Source organism: Rissa tridactyla, chromosome 2 (genome assembly GCF_028500815.1).
Source record: "Rissa tridactyla isolate bRisTri1 chromosome 2, bRisTri1.patW.cur.20221130, whole genome shotgun sequence".
In the NCBI taxonomy this organism is placed as follows: domain Eukaryota; kingdom Metazoa; phylum Chordata; class Aves; order Charadriiformes; family Laridae; genus Rissa; species Rissa tridactyla.
Window position 1 is genome coordinate 95,546,983 of NC_071467.1, and position 17,697 is coordinate 95,564,679.

Sequence of the window (17,697 nt, forward strand, 5' to 3'; positions counted from 1 at the left end):
CCTAGGGCGCGGGAGGCCGGTGGCAGCGGTAACCCCGCTTTAACGCGTGGTGGTTTTTTTTCTCTTTCAAAGGCGCGCTGCCAAATTTGTCCCCCTCTCCGTCAGCGTCTGGGAAAGCCCGATGGAAGCAAATGCTTAAGCGTGGAGCTCCGCTTCTCGCCTATGGGCTCCTCGTTGCCCGCTTGGGCAGGCTGAGCCCTGCTGCGGCCTTGCCGCGGTGCACGTGGCTGTCGCCTCCCGGCGGCCTGGGCGAGCCCCGAGGCGGGAGCCGAGGCTTTTCCCGTCACCATGAGGGTGGTGAGACACTGGCACAGGTTGCCCAGAGAGGTGGTGGAGGCCCCATCCCTGGAGACATTCAAGGCCAGGCTTGATAAGGCTCTGAGCCACCTGATCGAGTTGAAGATGTCCCTGCTGACTGCAGGGGGGTTGGACTAGATGACCTTTAAAGGTCCCTTCCGACCCAACACATTCTGTGATTGTGGGAATTCCCACCGCTGGCCTGAGGCAGGGAAAGGAGGCTTGTGGGCCTGGAGATGAACAGCCTGAGGCCTTGGAACCCTGTGGGCAAGAGCTCCACCGGCGGGGCAGGGAGGAGTGCTGCCCGCTCAGTTGTCCCTGCGGAGGGGAACGGTCACCTCTGAGCTGGTAGGACACATGCCTGGGGACGGTCCCCTCTCTCTGCAGCGCAGGGTTTGTAACCCGGGGCCTGAACTCCTCGCAGATGGGCCCTTTCCTTGTCTGCCTATGCTGGGCTGCTCTGTCAGAGCTTTTGATCCCAGAAAAAATGGTGTTTTCAAACACAGGCAGAAGTGGCGGTGTATTGTAGCAGGCGAAATCTTAGTCTACTAAGTGACAAACGTGCCTTTCACCTGCCAGCTGGCAATGACATCGTCCCTAGGTTGTTCCTTGCCACAAACCTGAATGAACATCTCAGAATGAAAAGCAGGTACGTGCTGGTGTATGTAGGTTTCTGTCTTTTCTCCTTGAGGAACACAGTCCTTACTGACAGCGAAACCAAATCATCCCACGTACTCAGAGGAGGTAGTTCTGTTTGTCTCGGGTGTAGAAAAAGGCATTATTTTCTTATGTATGTGCTGCGCTCTGGTTAATGGGGGAAAACTACCTTATCAAAGCAAAAGGAGCTTGAATGTTTGCTGAATGTTTTGAATGTCTTTGATAAAAGATGACATTGAAATATCAAGTATTGCAATTAAATTTTATGGTTTGGAACTATTATTGGGCCATATTCTAGAGGTTTTACTCAAACACATCTTCAAACATGAATGTGTGGAAATTAAACTGAAGCGTGTTGACATTAAACATCTTGGGTATTTTGGCTTGCTTTTTGGAAGTATTGAATTCCTTGTAGGGTAAGGCCTTTAGAGACTTAAACTTTAAAAAGACAAAAAAATCACTTCAAGAGCTTTCAGGCACTGGTCATGAGGTCTATCCTGTTGTAATTGTATCTAGATTTATCTGCTGTTTTTTCCAAATAGTTAATTCAGTCACAGACAGTTCTTAGCTGTAAGCAGCAGCCTTAGGTCAAGAGCGGAACTTGTTATTGGGGTTATTCATATGAATCCGCACAGCCAATACCCTCTTCCTTTGAGGTAACCAGATAACTGGTGAAGTCGAACAATAACAAAAATTATTATGAACCCATATAGGAATGCGATAATTTTTTCTCAATATTTACTGAATAACTTGCCTGGGAAATGGGTCTTAGTTTGGCTCTCATGGTTGATTCTAAGCCTCCTCTTACCAATACCCCTGAGACTCTCTGGTTAATTTTGTGGCACAAAATATTTAATTATGTGCTCTGCCAAGTGAACACAAGGTCTCAAATTGAATTTCAGCCTCCCTGGGCAACTATTTAGAGACTTTGGTAGAATGTAAATGCATATTTTCTGCATGCCAGATCCCGGCCCCATATCCATCAAAGCAAATCTTCAGTAGTTCCACTGAAGGCTCGGAACAATCCTAAGTTATGTTATTGAGGTCAGATTGTGACCCTGAAGCTCTGGCAGAGACTCAAACCAAGAAATTTGTGTGGGAAATTGGGGAGGGAATAAATTAGCACTTGCCTGTGTTTTTTGGGAGAGTAAACTGTTACAAAGGTATGAGCTAAGATGAAAGCTCCTAATTGTGGCGGATATTGCTTTCCAGCTGTTTCTGCTGGAAATAGCTCTGTGTGTGTGTATGGGATAGGTCTTTATTTTCTGATGGTGCTCCGTATCAAATAACAACCAGTTTTGCTTCCCCTCGCTGTCCCTGTCCCCTCATTCCCTCCAAAGAAAAATCGCTTAATCTTGTAAAAAGAAAGTGCAGGGGTAAGGTCTAGTTTGGGGGGTTTTGCTCTGGTGAATTTAAACCTTCGTTTTCTCTCTCTGCCGAACAGAAGTGGCAGGCCTAAATAGTATTAGGTAATTGTAGTTGTCATACTGCACATTGTACAGTGGAAAAAAAAAATTAATTGCTGTTTTTTCACCCGAGGGTTTAAGCAGTGGTCCCTTCATCTGACTGGGAGCATGTCATTTTCCTCCTGATTGAGAGTGTGTACCGTGGAGCAGCATGAAAGGATTCCTGTACAGCTGCACTGGGTGAGTGGGCGGGCATCTCATTCAGTAATAACATCTAATTTATACGGCCATGAAAATCTACAGCTATAAATAAACAGTTCTGACTGACTTTGCATACTTACTCAAAATAAAATGAGAGAGAGAAACAGACTGGAAAGAGAAATCGAGTGTAAATATGGTAAAGGCCAGATCCTTATTCAGAGTACCTCAGGAATGCCTTGTTGAAATCACAGGGAAAATGTCGGTTTGTGAACAAGGATTCACAAACCTTCTTCCTTTCTGGGCTTCGTGTGCGTCAGAGAAAGGAGCAAAGCAAACCCGAGATCCCAGCAGTTCTGCTTTGGGGACAGGCATTCCCGATTGCTTTCCCAAAGCGTGTGACTGGCATCCAGCCTCTCCGTGCAGGATGCAGCAGAGAGCAGTGCCTCTTCTCAGCCCTTTTCAAAGAAAGAAACAACCTCCGCCACCACCCCGCGATGCTCCTCGAACCCCTGTAGTCCAGCAGCGCAGGCACCACACCAGATCCCAAAGGTCATCCCGGTGCAAGCAGGAACTGAGGATGAGATCTGCCATTCAGCTCCTCTGGTTGGACATGGGAAGAACTGCTCCCTCTGTGTCAGGGCCCAGGCTGTGTTTTGAGTTTCTGACACTTAAACTGTTTGCACTGGACTATCGGTACAAAGAAAAAAAAAAAAAAAAAAAAAAAGAGAAAAAAAAAATACCCAACTAACCTGTACAGGGAGTCTCCTGAACTTTCTCCTCTTCCCTGATTCCCCTCATGGTTTTTCTTCTGTCTGTCTCTGCTTTAGCTTCAACAGAAAAGGAGGGAGGGGTGTGTATATGTAATTGCTTACATTCCCCTTGCAAAGTTAGCTGGAACGAGTTATCTAGATAAGCCGGGAATTATTGAATGCATGCACATTTTTCATTGAGTTAACTTAGTTTACAGTCTAGCCCTAGTACGTTAATTTCCCAGACTAGAATTTTATCAGGTGCTTAACATGTGAGAAGAACAATCTTATGTATACACATAATTTTTTTTTTTTTTTTTTATTGCTCACAGGCGGCTTACAATGTTTTTCGTTTTTACTAAGCTCCAGCAGCATTCGAAAGATGAAAATAACACCCCGGCGAACTGCGCACCCAGTAGCTCTGAGCTAGGGGTTTTGGCAATGAAGAACAAGTTAGACATTTAAGTCCTGCAACTAGTTTCAAATCCTCATTTAAATGCAAGGCTAGTAACAGAGATCTTTCTTTTTTCATGTTGACCATTAAGGAACACTTACTCTGCTGTCGGTTTTGCCTGTTTATTGGAGTTTGCAGTGTTTTAGATGTTAACAAGATGTTGAGGCTAATAACAGAAATCAGCTATATTGAGCAAGATTAGTAAACATGTGAATGGAGTGTAATTATATGGCAGGCAGCTTTATGTTAAACAGTGCTTTAAATTAACATGCTTTCTGTCAAAGCAATCATACAGTCAGTATAATTAGGTTACTTTTGCTGCAAGATTAACTGAAACCAAGAAAAAGGAAGAAAGTAAGTGTTGTGTTCAGATTTCCTGTTGAAATGGAGGGGAGATATTATGCATATTAATATTCCAGAATGTTTCTCGTTAGAAGAACTTGGCTTCATGGTGAACTTTCTGAGCAGACATTCCTAATTACAGTCCTTGTTAGCCCAATTTGTTATCTAGCTAGCTTGGAAGTCACAGCACTGTTAAAATTATCCCTCCTCTTAATTTTTTCCAGACTTGATGAAGGGCGATCCAAACAAGAGCTGGCTTGCGTTCACAGGTCTTTTACAGAGTGGTGCCAAGCTCATGAGGGAGTTCGTTTACCAGTGACGAGTTTTAACCATGGACACATCCTCACGTACATTGTGCAAGAGATGAGAAATCTGTGTAAACAGATGAACACAATTTTCTTGTTCATAGCAGTTGCAGAGTTATCATGTAAGAGGCAAACATTTCATATTTTCCACCAGTTTTCCATATGTCTGATGACATAATGGCTTCACCAGAAGCTGCAATGCATTGGAGAAAGGATTTATCACAGCTGCATTTATTTTCCTCTACTTCATGGCTTCAGCATTCATGGAGAGATCGTTTGGCTTGAAGAGGAGGATTCACTTGCCTTTCCGCCTGTAGTCCAGTATTGCTATCGAATCTCCTGTTTGGAGGCAGAGGAGAAGATATTATTGGAAAAAAAACAGAGAGAAGTCTGCTCATAGATCAAGCATGCTGTTGGGAGCAGGATGTGAACCTGGCCTTGGCCTCCCAGCATCCCTGGGGAACCGAACCCATCTGGGAGTGGGAGTAAGCCATGAGAGCACAGCTTGGACCCACTGCTACTTCCGAAGTGCTGCAGAAGTCAAATGAGCCTTGGGATGTCCCTAGCAAGCAAGGGATTACTCCACTACTGAGGAACGATTTTGGCTGCTCATGGCCTGGACAGGCATATTCCTTGTTGGCTAAAAAACTGGCTGGATGGCTGGGCCCAAAGAGTGGTGGTGAATGAAGTTAAATCCAGTTGGCGGCCAGTCACAAGTGGTGTTCCCCAGGGCTCAGTATTGAGGCCAGTTCTGTTTAATGTTTTTATCAATGATCTGGACGAGGGGATTGAGTGCACCCTCAGTAAGTTTGCAGAGGACACCAAGTTGGGTGGGAGTGTTGATCTGCTTGAGGGTAGGAAGGCTCTACAGAGGGATCTGGAAAGGCTGGATTGATGGTCCGAGACCAATGGTATGAGGTTCAACAAGGCCAAGTGCCACATCCTGCACTTGGGTCACAACAACCCCATGCAGCGCTACAGGATTGGGGAAGAGTGGCTGGAAAGCTGCCCAGCAGAAAAGGACCTGGGGGTGTTGCTCGACAGCCAGCTGAATAAGAGCCAGCAGTGCCCAGGTGGCCAAGGCACCCAACAGCATCCTGGTTTGTATCAGAAATAGTGTGGCCAGTAGGACTAGGGAAGTGATTGTCCCTCTGTGTTTGGCACTGCTGAGGCCACACCTTGAACACTGTGTTCGGTTTTGGGCCTCTTTGGGCCTACAAGAAAGCCATTGAGGTGCTGGAGCATGTCCAAAGAGGGGCAACAAAGCTGGTGAGGGGTCTGGAGAACAAGTCCTATGAGGAGCAGCTGAGGGAACTAGGGTTGTTCAGCCTGGAGAAAAGGAGGCTGAGGCGAGACATTATCACAGAACGGTCATATCGTGCTCTACAACTGCCGGAAAGGAGGTTGTAGTGAGGTGGATGTTGGTCTCTTTCCCCAAGTAACAGCTGATAGGATGAGAGGAAACAGCCTCAAATTGTGCAAGGGGAGGTTTAGGCTGGATATTAGGAAAAACTTCTTAATCGAAAGGGTTGTCAAGCATTGGAACAGGCTGCGCAGGGAAGCAGTTGAGTCATTGAGTCACCATCCCTGGAGTATTTAAAAGACATGTAGATGCAGTGCTTAGAGACATGGTTTATTGGTGGGCTTGGCAGTGTTAGATTAATGGTTGTACTCAATGATCTTAAAGGTCTTTTCCAACCTAGACAATTCTATGACTCTATGAAATCTACCATGGGCCACATCCCTTGAAAACAACAGTGCTTTGCTAGTGGGGAAAAAGTATCTGCCACCAAACAAGCCTAGCTAGGTGCAAGAATGTGTGAAAAGCTTTAAAATAAAGCTCATCTGAAAATGGCAGCAGATGATTAATCCTGCAGCTGAGATATCTGGAGCATCCTCATGTGTCTAGCCAGGATGGCAGAGGACCTGCCAAAGACCCACAGCTTTCTGAAGCACTAGCTGGAGACCGGACTTGGGGCACCAAGTGTGGCAACAACCAAATACATTTGGGTACCCTTATCTAAAGCACAGTTTCAGCCGCTCTTCTTCCTTGTTGATGATTATTTACTCACAGGAAACCCTCTTTTAAAGGTGCTTTCCTTGTCCGTAGACCTCAGAGGCTCTGAAGCACTAAATTGCTGTATTATATTTATCTCCAGTCTGCACAGCATTTGGCAATTGACCTGATATGGAACAAAATCCTGGCATTTCTCCCTTCCCAAATGATCCCGTAATTATTTTGTACTGACCAAATAGATATTTTAAAGATGAGGGAGAAAAAAAAACAAACCACCATCAAAATAACAGACTAGCCTATTAGGCCAGGGACAGCATATTAACAAGCACCTGTTAGTGTCTGGCCTCCAGTGATGAAATTCTAAGCCCTGGGTTGCCAGAGCTTCCGATCGGGTCTCCCTCCAGTGGATCATCAGATAAACTTGTCAGCAAGAGTAGGGCGTGTGACAGATGGTGCAGGTTTCCTTTAAATAGCTGGGCTTCTCCACCCGAGGGTTAAACTGCAGCTCGGGGGAGTGACAAATACGAAGGATATAAATATGCTGTCACAGGTTTGTGGCATAACTAGGATGAATGGATGAGACAAAAGTAAATATTCCTATTTAGTTTGCTGTAAATCTTCTAAAATTTGAGCTCCGTTTGTCACCGGCAATATAGTGAAATTGTGGATATAAACATCGTTCACTGAAGGAAATAGATATACCCTGGACGTTTATTCTTTGTTTTTAAAGGCATGATAAAACAAATGAAAATATCTTCTGGAGAGGAGACTCAGTTTAAAAATCCCTTCTGGACACTGTAATAACGAAGGGTGGAACCTGTGTCTCGAATGATAACTCCCTGCAGAACGTGAGCATTTTAACGTTTATGCTAAAACTGCTGTTCACAAGTCTGTGCCAGTACAATGGCAGAATGACTTCGTATCCTACACAGTTGTTCTTTGCATCCCTTTATTTCCCACTCGGGCTTCTGCAATCTCAACAGCTGCTCGGAAGAATGAGAGCATCAGGAATTCAATCATATTATAGTATTGCTTTGTATTGCACAGATTCATGCGCTGTCACATAAGCTGGGTTTCCCAATAGCTGACTACAGGGTTTTAGGGAAGCTTGGTTTCACAAGCGTGTAAATGCAAAAGTAAAACCTAGGGAAAACAATCAGTTCCTAACGTGTTATACGTTTCTGGAAAATGCGTTTAATGCGCAAGTACTCCAAAAAGAAGAGGAAAAATATGTCAAAGAGAAGGTCACCATCTAACTTTAGCATAGCCCTCGGTGAATCTGTTTCAGAAATGTCTTTGTAAGATATTCAAGAGTTCCCAGAAGATCTGGAGGAGCACATCCGTCTATGCCCTGGGCACTAGGAAATCATTCCACCGTAAGTTTCCTCTTTTTCCTGAGAGCAATGGCTATTATTGTTGTTGTACTGTCTTATCCCTTGCTTTAGAGTATCTTTAGTTCTGGCTTTGCCCCCTGCCCAGTGTTCCTCAGCCAGCTGCTGGCCAAAGCTTTCCCTTCTGGAGGACAGAGAGCATCCAGGCAGGGGTCTGCTTGAGCTGCTGCCCGCTCCAACAGCCAGACTCCCTTTCTGCCCTGTTTCTCTCCCAAAGGATGGTTCCATCACCTGGAGCAGAGCATTTCTCTGGACTTGGCAGAGGCCTTGTGGCTGTAAAATCTCACAAGTGGTTTGTCCAGTCTCCCTCAGCAGGCACTTAAATCACTGGTGGAGGGAGTAGCTGTTGCTAGCTGTAGCTCCTATCCACCTGCATTTCAAAGTATTGAAATGCAGCAGTTGATGACTGTTTGAATTTGGGTTTGGTTTTGGTTTTTTTTTTTTTTTCAGGTGTGTTAGATGGAAGACAAATGAATATGCTCCATCTGCAAATGCTGGTGCCAGAGAAGAGACCTCACCTGAAATGTTCCTCTGTCTGATGTGGAGAACTTTGATCTGAATTTCTCCTGCGGATCTGGTTGTCTCACCAGGAGCAAAACCTGAGGGAAAACTGCCCTGCTTAATTTTTGAGGGTTGTAGTTTGACTGGTCAAAGTAACATGAGATCAGTTGCCTGTGTGATGTTTTCTGCCCGTGGGGAATGGGAGAAGTTATCACACGGTTCATCTTTGGTACTCGGACCCTGCAGCCAAATTCTTGGCTGAGGTAAATTTATGTCAGTAAAAGAATCAGCCCATTGTTTCTAGTTATCCTCTTTGGAGTTTCTGTATTGCTCAACATTGTCTAGTACTCTAGAAACTCTGGGATTTAAAACAAAAAAAAAAAAAAAAAAGAGTCATTACTGGTACTATTTTCTGTGCCTCTCAGGCTGTGCAGCTGGGTTGCCTTAGTTACCACCAATCCAACTGTGCAAGGGGAGGGAGAGGCACATGAGAGAGAATACATTTTTAAAACCTTCAATGCTGTATGAAACAGTTTGTCTATAAATAATAAAACAAATTTAGGGTCTGGCATCTTTTGGTTGTTCTGAAAAGGAAAAACAAGGTTATATCGTTCGACAGCCTGGCTTTTCCAGCTCTCAGAAATGGTACTGCATCTGTTTGGTCAAGCACAGGACATCATAGCTTTAAAAATTACTTGCTCAGAGCTGAAAGCTGCTATCCATGGACTTTGGAATAACTTGCAGCTAAATACACCTTTAAGAGTGAAAAAGAGTAAATATTTACACAGCTGGTTTTGGAAAAAGTGATAGTAGCCTAGAGCTATAAAGGACCATGGAAGGGAGCCCATATGAAGCATGGTATGCTGTGGGACAAGCTTCATTTGCAGCCTACAGTCTGCTACAGGATGTAAATCCAGAAGGAAACCGGGCTTACCACTCATGGGGAGCTACCTGTTAATCACTTCTTGCACCTTCGAATAATTACAACTTATCTGGGCACACACTCAGCCAGCTTTCTTCCTTCAAGTGGGAAGGAAAGAAAAAGAAGAAGCTGCCCTGGAGCCTTTCTCTTTGGGGCAAAGCCTGGTTGTAGCAGCCCAGGCAGGGCTCTCTACCTTGGCAGATGCCACCAGCATCAGATCTAATGGTTTAGTGGCTACAGGTGTTATTAAAGAAGGTGTTTCCAGATGTGCCTGTAGTAAACTCTGGCATTACCCTGTAACTCAAACTGTGGCTTTGGGGGACAAAGCAGGCAGCAAAAGGGAGGGCAGAAGTGCCCTTCCATCTACCCTTTCTTTTGGGGGAGGGAGGAGGTGGGCAGGGTGGAAGGTACGGAGAGATGAAGAGGTTTGTCTTCTACCAGCACAGATTGTTTTACTTTGTGTGTATGGGTTTTTTTTCTGCAGGGTTGTTTTAACTGCATCATCTCCCTTATGGTGTCAGGAAGGTGAGACAGGAAAGGGGAGGATGAAAAAAAGTACATAGAGCCATTCCTACTGCGAGAAGAAAGGTATGTTGGAATTGCATCTTCAGTCGGGTTGCAGCTGTTTTTACTGTGGCGATGCTGAGACAAAGATTTGTCTCAGTCAGGAACATATTAAGACCTTGGAGCACTGTAATTTGGAATAGCTTCCCTCTGGCTGTGTTGCAATGCTTATTGGGACCTTGTTATCAATACCAGCGTAAGAAAGTCCTGCCCTTCTCTTGGGTGGACACAGCTGGGAAATGGATTGGGAAAACGATCTGAGTTGAAAACAGACCCTGCTCACAAGAAACAGGCGTGTGTGGTGGAGTAGGAAGGAGTGAGGGGCGGTGGGCAGGAGCTTATTGAGAAGTTATTGCTGCCCAAGCCCCCATGTTATCAAACTGCAGCCTCAGATGCTGGGGAGTTGCCGGCTATTGGGGCCTACAGGAAAGATGGGGAGGGATCTTTATCAGGGAGTGTAGTGATAGGACAAGGGGTAACGCTCTTAAACTGAAAGAAGACAGATTTAGATCAGATATTAGGAAGAAATTCTTTACTGTGAGGGTGGTGAGGCACTGGAACAGGTTGCCCAGGGAAGCTGTGGATGCCCCATCCCTGGAGGTGTTCAAGGCCAGGCTGGATGAAGCTTTGAGCAGCCTGGTCTAGTGGGAGGTGTCCCTGCCCATGGCAGGGGGGTTGGAACGAGGTGATCTTTAAGGTCCCTTCCAACCCAAACCATTCTATGATTGGGATGCAGCTGGCAGCTTTTTTTATCAGTGTACAGCAAATCTAGGGAATGCTGCCCGTCCTGGAGGTGAAGAGCTGAGGATGCATGTGAAATAAGAAGCGTTTGCACAAACATGGGAAACTGTAACTCAGGGAGAGTGTCCTGCACACAGATGAATACACCATGTTAATTGTTAAGGCTGTGATTTTGTGGCTCCTTTGAGAAATATCAAGTATGCATGAAGAGGCAGACTCCACCACACACAGGGGGCCTCCGTGGATTGCAAGAGCACACCAGATGTCAACAGAAGATATCGTGTATGCTGTGTTCATATATATTCTCCGAGGTTACATTCATACTGTCACAACTGGGGGTGCTTTTCAGCCTTTCTGTATGCACAGAAAAGAAAGCGGTGTGCTTGGCCCAGAGTCTGTAGAAATCTCTTAAATTAACATCTCTTTCTTAAGTGAGTACATTTAGTCTGCTGTTCAAAATGTGTCTAATTTTTACAGTTAATTTGACCTTTGCTTGGCACGACCTTTTGTCCGATCAATTAACACCTTGGAAATCAAATTATTTTAATTCTGACTATCTCCAGCTTATGCATCGGGCATACTCTAGGCCTGAAACTACAAATATGTACTCAGTGATGAAAAAAATCTGATACCTAGGTGTATCGGATATCAGATCTCATTTATAGACCTATACTGTCTTGTAGGGACGATGTGGTCTTTGATTAAGAATAGTTACTATTTATGTGATGCCTCTTAAACCAAAGCTAGCGTAGAAAGGCTGGGGATCTGTTTTCATTTACCAGCAGTCCTCATCTCATATCGCGTCTATGCAAGAACAGAGTTCAGCCAAAAATTTCCAAACATGGACATGTAGAGCAAGCATCTTATTTGCAAAGGTATCAAGCGGTGAAGTTGGTTATTCAGCACATTTGAAAGTCAATCTGCTGCTTTTAGGTAGCTGAGCACGGATGGTGAGAGACTAGCTACAGACACTCTACTTTGGCTTGACAGGCATGTGAGACTTCACAAAACGGATCAGGCATCAAATGTTCAAATGTTTCCCGAGAACAGAGGGAGGTTGTCTTATTTATTTTCAGAGGTGTTTTTCCAGGGTTTTTTCTTTCATCAGAAAGCTAGTTTAAGAAATTGCAAATGTTTACGCATTTGTCCTAAATAAAATACACACGTTTTCCTGACAGGAACATTTTCATCCTCAAAAACTTAATCTTGAATGAAAAAGGAGAGAGGAAACCAGAAGGGGGAATAATAATAATATCATCCCATATCCCTAAAGCTGCTTCATCACTTCTTTCTTTCTTTCTTCCATCTGTTGAATGTGTCCTAAACTACTTTTTTTTTTTTTTTTCCTAACAACTGCCCATTTGCCCAAGGAAGCTGCCTTTCGTTTTCTTTAAGTCACTACTGATTATACCACTACTAAAGCAGAAGGGGAGATGTTCTCAACAGTTTGTAAAACTTTCTGAAGAGCTGTTTTACTCATGGACCTGCTGCGATGCTTTCACTTGGATACACTAATGCCCTCCGGTGAATTGTCAGTAAACAGTGCCATTCCCTAGTCTGACAAACACCACCTGGTGCAGGTGTAAGAGTTTTAGCCAGAGAGATTTGGCTTTCCTGGACCCTTGTTTGAGAAGGAATTAAAAATCCAATTATTATGCTGGTATGAGGTTCTTCTCGAGCCCCATCAGAGAAACCTGGCCCAGCCTTTTATCTGGTGGTGTTGGGATTCTTGATCCAACTTGTTTTCTATTTGTTAGTAACTGGTTAGGACCTGGAAATCTCTATCAGACACCCAAATGTCACCCCGCAGTGTACAAGGGCCCCCTTCCTCTCCCCACCTGCCTAGGCAATCACAGGAATTCGTTTTAGATTTTTATTTTTTTTTCATATGGATAGAAGTGAAAAACAAAACTTGGACTGACCCCATATCATACGGTTGAGGAACTCCCCGAAGTTGTAGAAGGAGATGATGATGGCAAGGCTACCGGCGAAAAAGGCTGCTAGCCCGGCTGGGCTGAACAAAGCGAAGAGAGGATATACCCACTCTCCCGTTACAGAATAAATCCACAGGACCCTAGGCAAGGAGAGAAATGACCTTTGGTTAGGACCATTTATTTAGAAGAACCACTTCATGATTTCTAACCCCTGAAGGGCCAAGTTGTCCAAACAATCTTGATACAGAGAAAATTAGCTCAGCTGTCAATACATCTCCTCGGCATTTGGGCTATTTGCTGTGAAGCACACTTGAGCCGCTGCTAAACGAGATGGGTTTCAGCGCAGGTCGAAATGCACACGATGTTCTGCTGTCACTCTGGTGGCATTGGCTATTAACACAGTAAAATAGTAAAACACTCAGATAATAGGGATGTGCACTTGGCTATACCAAGTGAAGCTTATTCACATAAGCTCTCACATATGCATCTGCTCTTTAGTTACAACAGCTTTTCAGCCCCTATCCAGATCTTAAGGGTCTGTGGGGACAGAAAGTGCTGTTTCCCACTGTCGCTATCCTGCCGCTGTTGACCACTCTTTTGGGAGTGGAAAGAAATTAGCAGGAGGTAAGAGGGCAAGGAGAATTATCCAGCACCTTTTCTCTTGGTCTGAGGAGGAGGAGAAGGTAGGTAGGAAACAGGTGTAGCTGCTTTGCTCCGTTGTGCCAGAACCATTTACAAAGCACTGTTTGGAAAAGGGAAAGAAGGAAAAGGAGGGCTTCTTTTCTTCTACTTAGGCTCTCTGTTCACTGATACTATTTTAGTTGTTTATGGCTCATCAGGCATTTGCTACCAGACACTCTTGAATTAAGAATATAAAAATGGTCTTTATATATTAAATATAGGAAAAAAAAATTTTATGGATGAAATTATATATATTTGTATTCAATATGTAAAGAATATAAAAAAAATAGGTCAGGTCTCCAGTGATTGTTATGAGGATGTGCCATTCTAGCGATGGGCAGCGCTTGCCTAAAAAGAACCTTTGGGTCGAAGAGTCCTAAAAGGTTTCGTTTTCTTGACTAAAAAAACCCAAACCCACATCCGAGGAGTATGCCATACTTTTCACCACCAGTGCTAACACAGGAATGTAATCCCACTCTCTCTGAAGGCACCCAGCCTGCTACCTTGCACTGAGCATCATGCCTTGGAGAAGTGACAAACAGGCTGCCCCACCACCAGCCTGAAACTGTGTCATAAAACCAAGGAATTGGGAGAGTGCTAAGAAGAAAAACCACAAACAAATGCCAACCCATGTCTGAAAAGATGATTTCTTATTTCTCTAGTTAGAGCACGAAGGGGTAGTACATAAGAAAGGAGGGGGTTTACCTTGCTGATCCCCACCTAAGAGGTAGAGTGGAGAAATGCAGGGGGTTGGTAGTAGAGCTGTCTGGGCTGAGCATGGAAACGTTAAGTGTAGAGACTTGTTTTCGTGATTTAGGATAGGTTCTTTCATCAAGCAAACTGGGTTGCAAAACAGCTAAGTAATTTAAAAAAAAAAAAAAATTAAAAAAAGCCTGCACAAAAGGCCATAGAGAAGCTGAAAGATACTGAAGATCAGGTGCTAACTGGAGCCCATGCAAGTGGCAGCGTGTGTTCCTCACTGCGTAGGGCTACTGTTTTCTTCGTGTGTCTTGAACAGTAAAACAGAAAGTGACAATTGCCTTTATTTTATATGAGGAAGAACTAAAAATATTTATTTTATATAATGAAATCTTGATCCAATTCGACAAACTGGTGTACCTGATATGAAGCACTTCAACATGTATTTTGGAACCTAAACAAATGACTATGCAGAAGCACCAAAGCACTCATCTTTCTAACTTGGTGGGAGCTGTGTGTTGCCAGATTTTTGTCTTGGGGCATACCTCCATATTCCTGAGCCCTACTCATTTTGATCACAGAATAGCTGACAGTTTTGAGGTTTGGGTTTGTTGGTTTGTTTTTTTTTTTCCCCTAGGGATTTCATAAAATGCATCCCACAACTTGCAAATGGATATTGCTCATTTCTCATGGGTAATGACCTGTTAAATACACATGCCGGCTTCAGAGGCTTATTATTCTGAAAATTTCATTTACAAAATTTCAATTTTTACGGAGACTTTACCTTGGATATCAGTGAGTGAGTCAGAAGCAGACAACGCCCAGAATTATGGGGAGATAAGAACCCTGCGTATAACCAAAGTTGCCAAACTGCTGTAGGATAGAGGACAGCATATAGACACCAGATGTGCTGTCATAGTACAGCTGGATGCAAGTGGGGGATTTATCCTGTCCTCTCATTACCTTTCTATTAATGTTAATGGGACCACTGCATTTACTGAAGGAGGGGGGGAGGGGGAAGTATCTTTAGGGAATTATTAAATGGGAAGATCCAGAAAGGAGAAAAGAACATATTGGCTACATATGAGCTCCCTGAGACTGTTGTTAATTCAAAATTAAAAGGTTGTGAACTGAAAAAGAGCATGCAGTGAAGGAAACATATTTTGGTTCCTAACAGGGGTGGAATATGGACATATGACAAGGAAGACGTCAGTCTCTAGATTTAATATGATTTGGGTTTTTTTTGTATTTTGGTTTTTCTGTATTTTAGTTTTTTATACAGAGTGAAATCTATAAGGATTTGTATTCCCTTGCGGAGGTAGTTTGAGCTTTTCTTCAAAAACGCATACAAAATTGCGAAGATTAAGATTTATTTTATACTGATCTATTACCAGTGAAATGAGAAGGAGCAATCTATTATTACTTCCTTCTTAAGATTTAAAATGCCAGTTCTAAAATGTATATATTCTTCACTGTTTTCAATGTGGTGACTCCAGGAGTAAGGCACTACTTAATGCAGCCAGGAGATGCAAGATCCGTCCTTGCAAGAATTAACTAGCATGCCTAAGGGTTCTTTTAGCCCCAGTGTCCTGCAACTGAGAGCCGCTTTTCCTTTTTGAACTCTGTGGGTATTCCAAGCTACCGTGAAGCCCCGCTCAGAGAGCAGGTACCTGGTGCAAGGTGTCCCCGGCTGCTCGGTTTCTCTTCTGCCTTGCAGGGACCAGTCAGTTCTCAGCCCACGGACACTGGGGAAGGGGAAGGGCAGGGATGACCGTGACAGTTCAAGGAGAGGCTTTTAGGAAGGGCTCTGTTGCTTGTGAAACGTAAGGTGCCCAAATGGGGCTATTAAATCACCAGGTTGCGGCACTGACAGTAAAATGTGTACGCATGTTAAGATTTCAGTGCACAGGCTAAAAAATGTAATCATCTGTTAGTTGAAAGCTGTTGTCTGTGGTTGCAGGGAACCGAGACAAGGAGGGAAAAAGAAAGAAGACAGGAGGTCCCTTGCTGCCTCAGGAAGAGAGAAAGCAACGGTATTGAAATTCTAATGTCATTTATCCAGTTATCAGGGCTCTGGGACACAGGGGACAAGAGCTCTAAGGGGCCGCCTTCCACTCAGGACCCCAGCAGCACCATGAAACATCAATTCAAAGAAGATACTGGGAAGGCTCAATGTGTTGATCCTCATCCTTTGATGAGGGTTCAGGATGAGCCGTGTCTCCTGCGAGGTGAAATTGCTCAGCTGATGGGGGCTTCAGGGGAAAGCATGGCACACGTGACTGCAGTAGTCACCTGGAGAGCCCACTGGTCTCAAAGACAGCAAAAATCAAATGCGGTCAGAAGACAAGCAAAACAAACCTGGCGTTAAGCAACTGGGTGAACCGAACATAGAAAAGGAAGTTAGGAAACCGTGGTCATAATCCTATTAGGCTCTGGGCTGGATTAGGATAAATGGCTCCTGACTTGGTTACATAGTGTAACAGTGAAGTCCATTGCATCTACAGCCACGCTGATGGGTTTCAAGTCACAAGAGTGTTTCAGTTTATTTTCTATTCCAGATTTTCACCTGGTAGGCTGAAGGTAGTCTCTAGCTGAGAGTGAGAACTGGTGGGAAGGAATGGGAAGGATGGATTCCCTCACAGCCCTTCTCAGAAATCTTTGCATGAGGACGTCACCTCCCCGCTGACCAGTTGTTCTGTATCCACCCCCCTAGGGCCCAGGTGTTTCCTGAGCTCTGGAAAGTGATATTGCAGCGTACCCTGAAACTATATGGACCAGTTCCTGAGCTGAGTCTCAACATAAGGCATCCTCAGAGTGGTTTGAAGTGTTGGCATCCTCCCACGGTTAGATGGAGCAGGCAGTGCCTCCAGATCCCGGCACTGCAGACGGGATGCAATGAGCAGGAGGGGATGCAAACTGAGCTCCAGGGGTGTGTGACACACACAGGAGGTGGGTGGATGGCTATGGGCTGGAGGGGGAGGGTCAGATATAGTTTATTTTCTTGGGATCACCCTCCAACAGGTTGGAGATCAACTGTGGGACGTTGCTGGAAATGTAGGCAGTATCCACTGGTGGAGTGGGAGGTGGTAGCGGGGCGGATGCCTCCTTGCTACCCATCAGTTTGCACCTGGCTCTGAGTATCATTTTCTATCTCAAGTTTCTAAACCCAGCCATGTGTCCCTGACAAATACCAAACGGAGTTTTACTCTTCTTCTGCTCCAGTGACCCCTAGACCTTTGAGATTTGGTGGTTTTGCAGTGAGCAAGACAGAGAGCGGAGGTAAATTTAATGGTACTGGTAGAAATAAAAACTCCAGCCCATCAGAAATAACTCAAAGTACCCAGAGTTTATGGCAATTCAATTGCTTTTCTATAAGAGGCCTTAGAAGAGCAGGAGATGATATGTATGGTCTCGGGACCTATATTGTGTTTGAAGAAACCTGCTCTGCCTACGTCTGGAAATAGTTTTCATGGATCTCAGCTGAAGTTTAAATGACTTCTCCACAGAACAGACTGCTGTCTCCCGTGTGTCTGGGAGGGAATTTAAATCTAAAAGTGCAGGATTTGGCCTTGTTTCACAAAGTAGATCGCTTGAAGAAAATGTTTTAAAGTACGTAATTCTTACCAACTGATATACAGAAAAGCGACAAATCCTAATAGGATCACTCCTTTCTTCTTTGCCGGGTAACGATGTGGCATGGCAAGGATTTCCAGGACAGCAAATGGTAATACAGCCGTGTGCTGAGGAGAAAAGAAAGTCTGTCACTGATCAGTGGCAATGCCTCGCCTTCGGTCATTGCTGATCAGAAAGCTCAAGAGCCCGCCCGTGAGCAAAAG

At 44.4% G+C, this 17,697-nt stretch overlaps 1 protein-coding gene and 1 long non-coding RNA gene across 16 annotated transcripts in view; one reads left to right on the top strand and one right to left on the bottom strand.

Moving 5' to 3' along the window:
* LOC128905217 (uncharacterized) overlaps window positions 1-17,697 on the top strand; it is a 46,881-nt gene that overhangs the window by 12,637 nt on the left and 16,547 nt on the right. For 8 of the 15 annotated variants that reach the window (XR_008464785.1, XR_008464783.1, XR_008464777.1 and 5 more), the window contains exons 2-3: window positions 2,494-8,583; window positions 9,727-15,894. This is a non-coding gene — a long non-coding RNA (uncharacterized LOC128905217). The remainder of the gene's footprint in view (window positions 1-2,493; window positions 8,584-9,726; window positions 15,895-17,697) is intronic. The other 7 variants (XR_008464779.1, XR_008464782.1, XR_008464778.1 and 4 more) reach the window with 3 other exon arrangements.
* ADTRP (androgen dependent TFPI regulating protein) overlaps window positions 4,633-17,697 on the bottom strand; it is a 33,364-nt gene continuing 20,299 nt past the window's right edge. The window contains exons 4-6 of the mRNA XM_054190948.1: window positions 17,486-17,601; window positions 12,470-12,621; window positions 4,633-4,750 (exon numbers count right to left, since the gene is read on the bottom strand). Of these exons, the coding sequence (XP_054046923.1) occupies window positions 4,707-4,750; window positions 12,470-12,621; window positions 17,486-17,601 (312 nt within the window). The 3' untranslated portion in view covers window positions 4,633-4,706. The remainder of the gene's footprint in view (window positions 4,751-12,469; window positions 12,622-17,485; window positions 17,602-17,697) is intronic.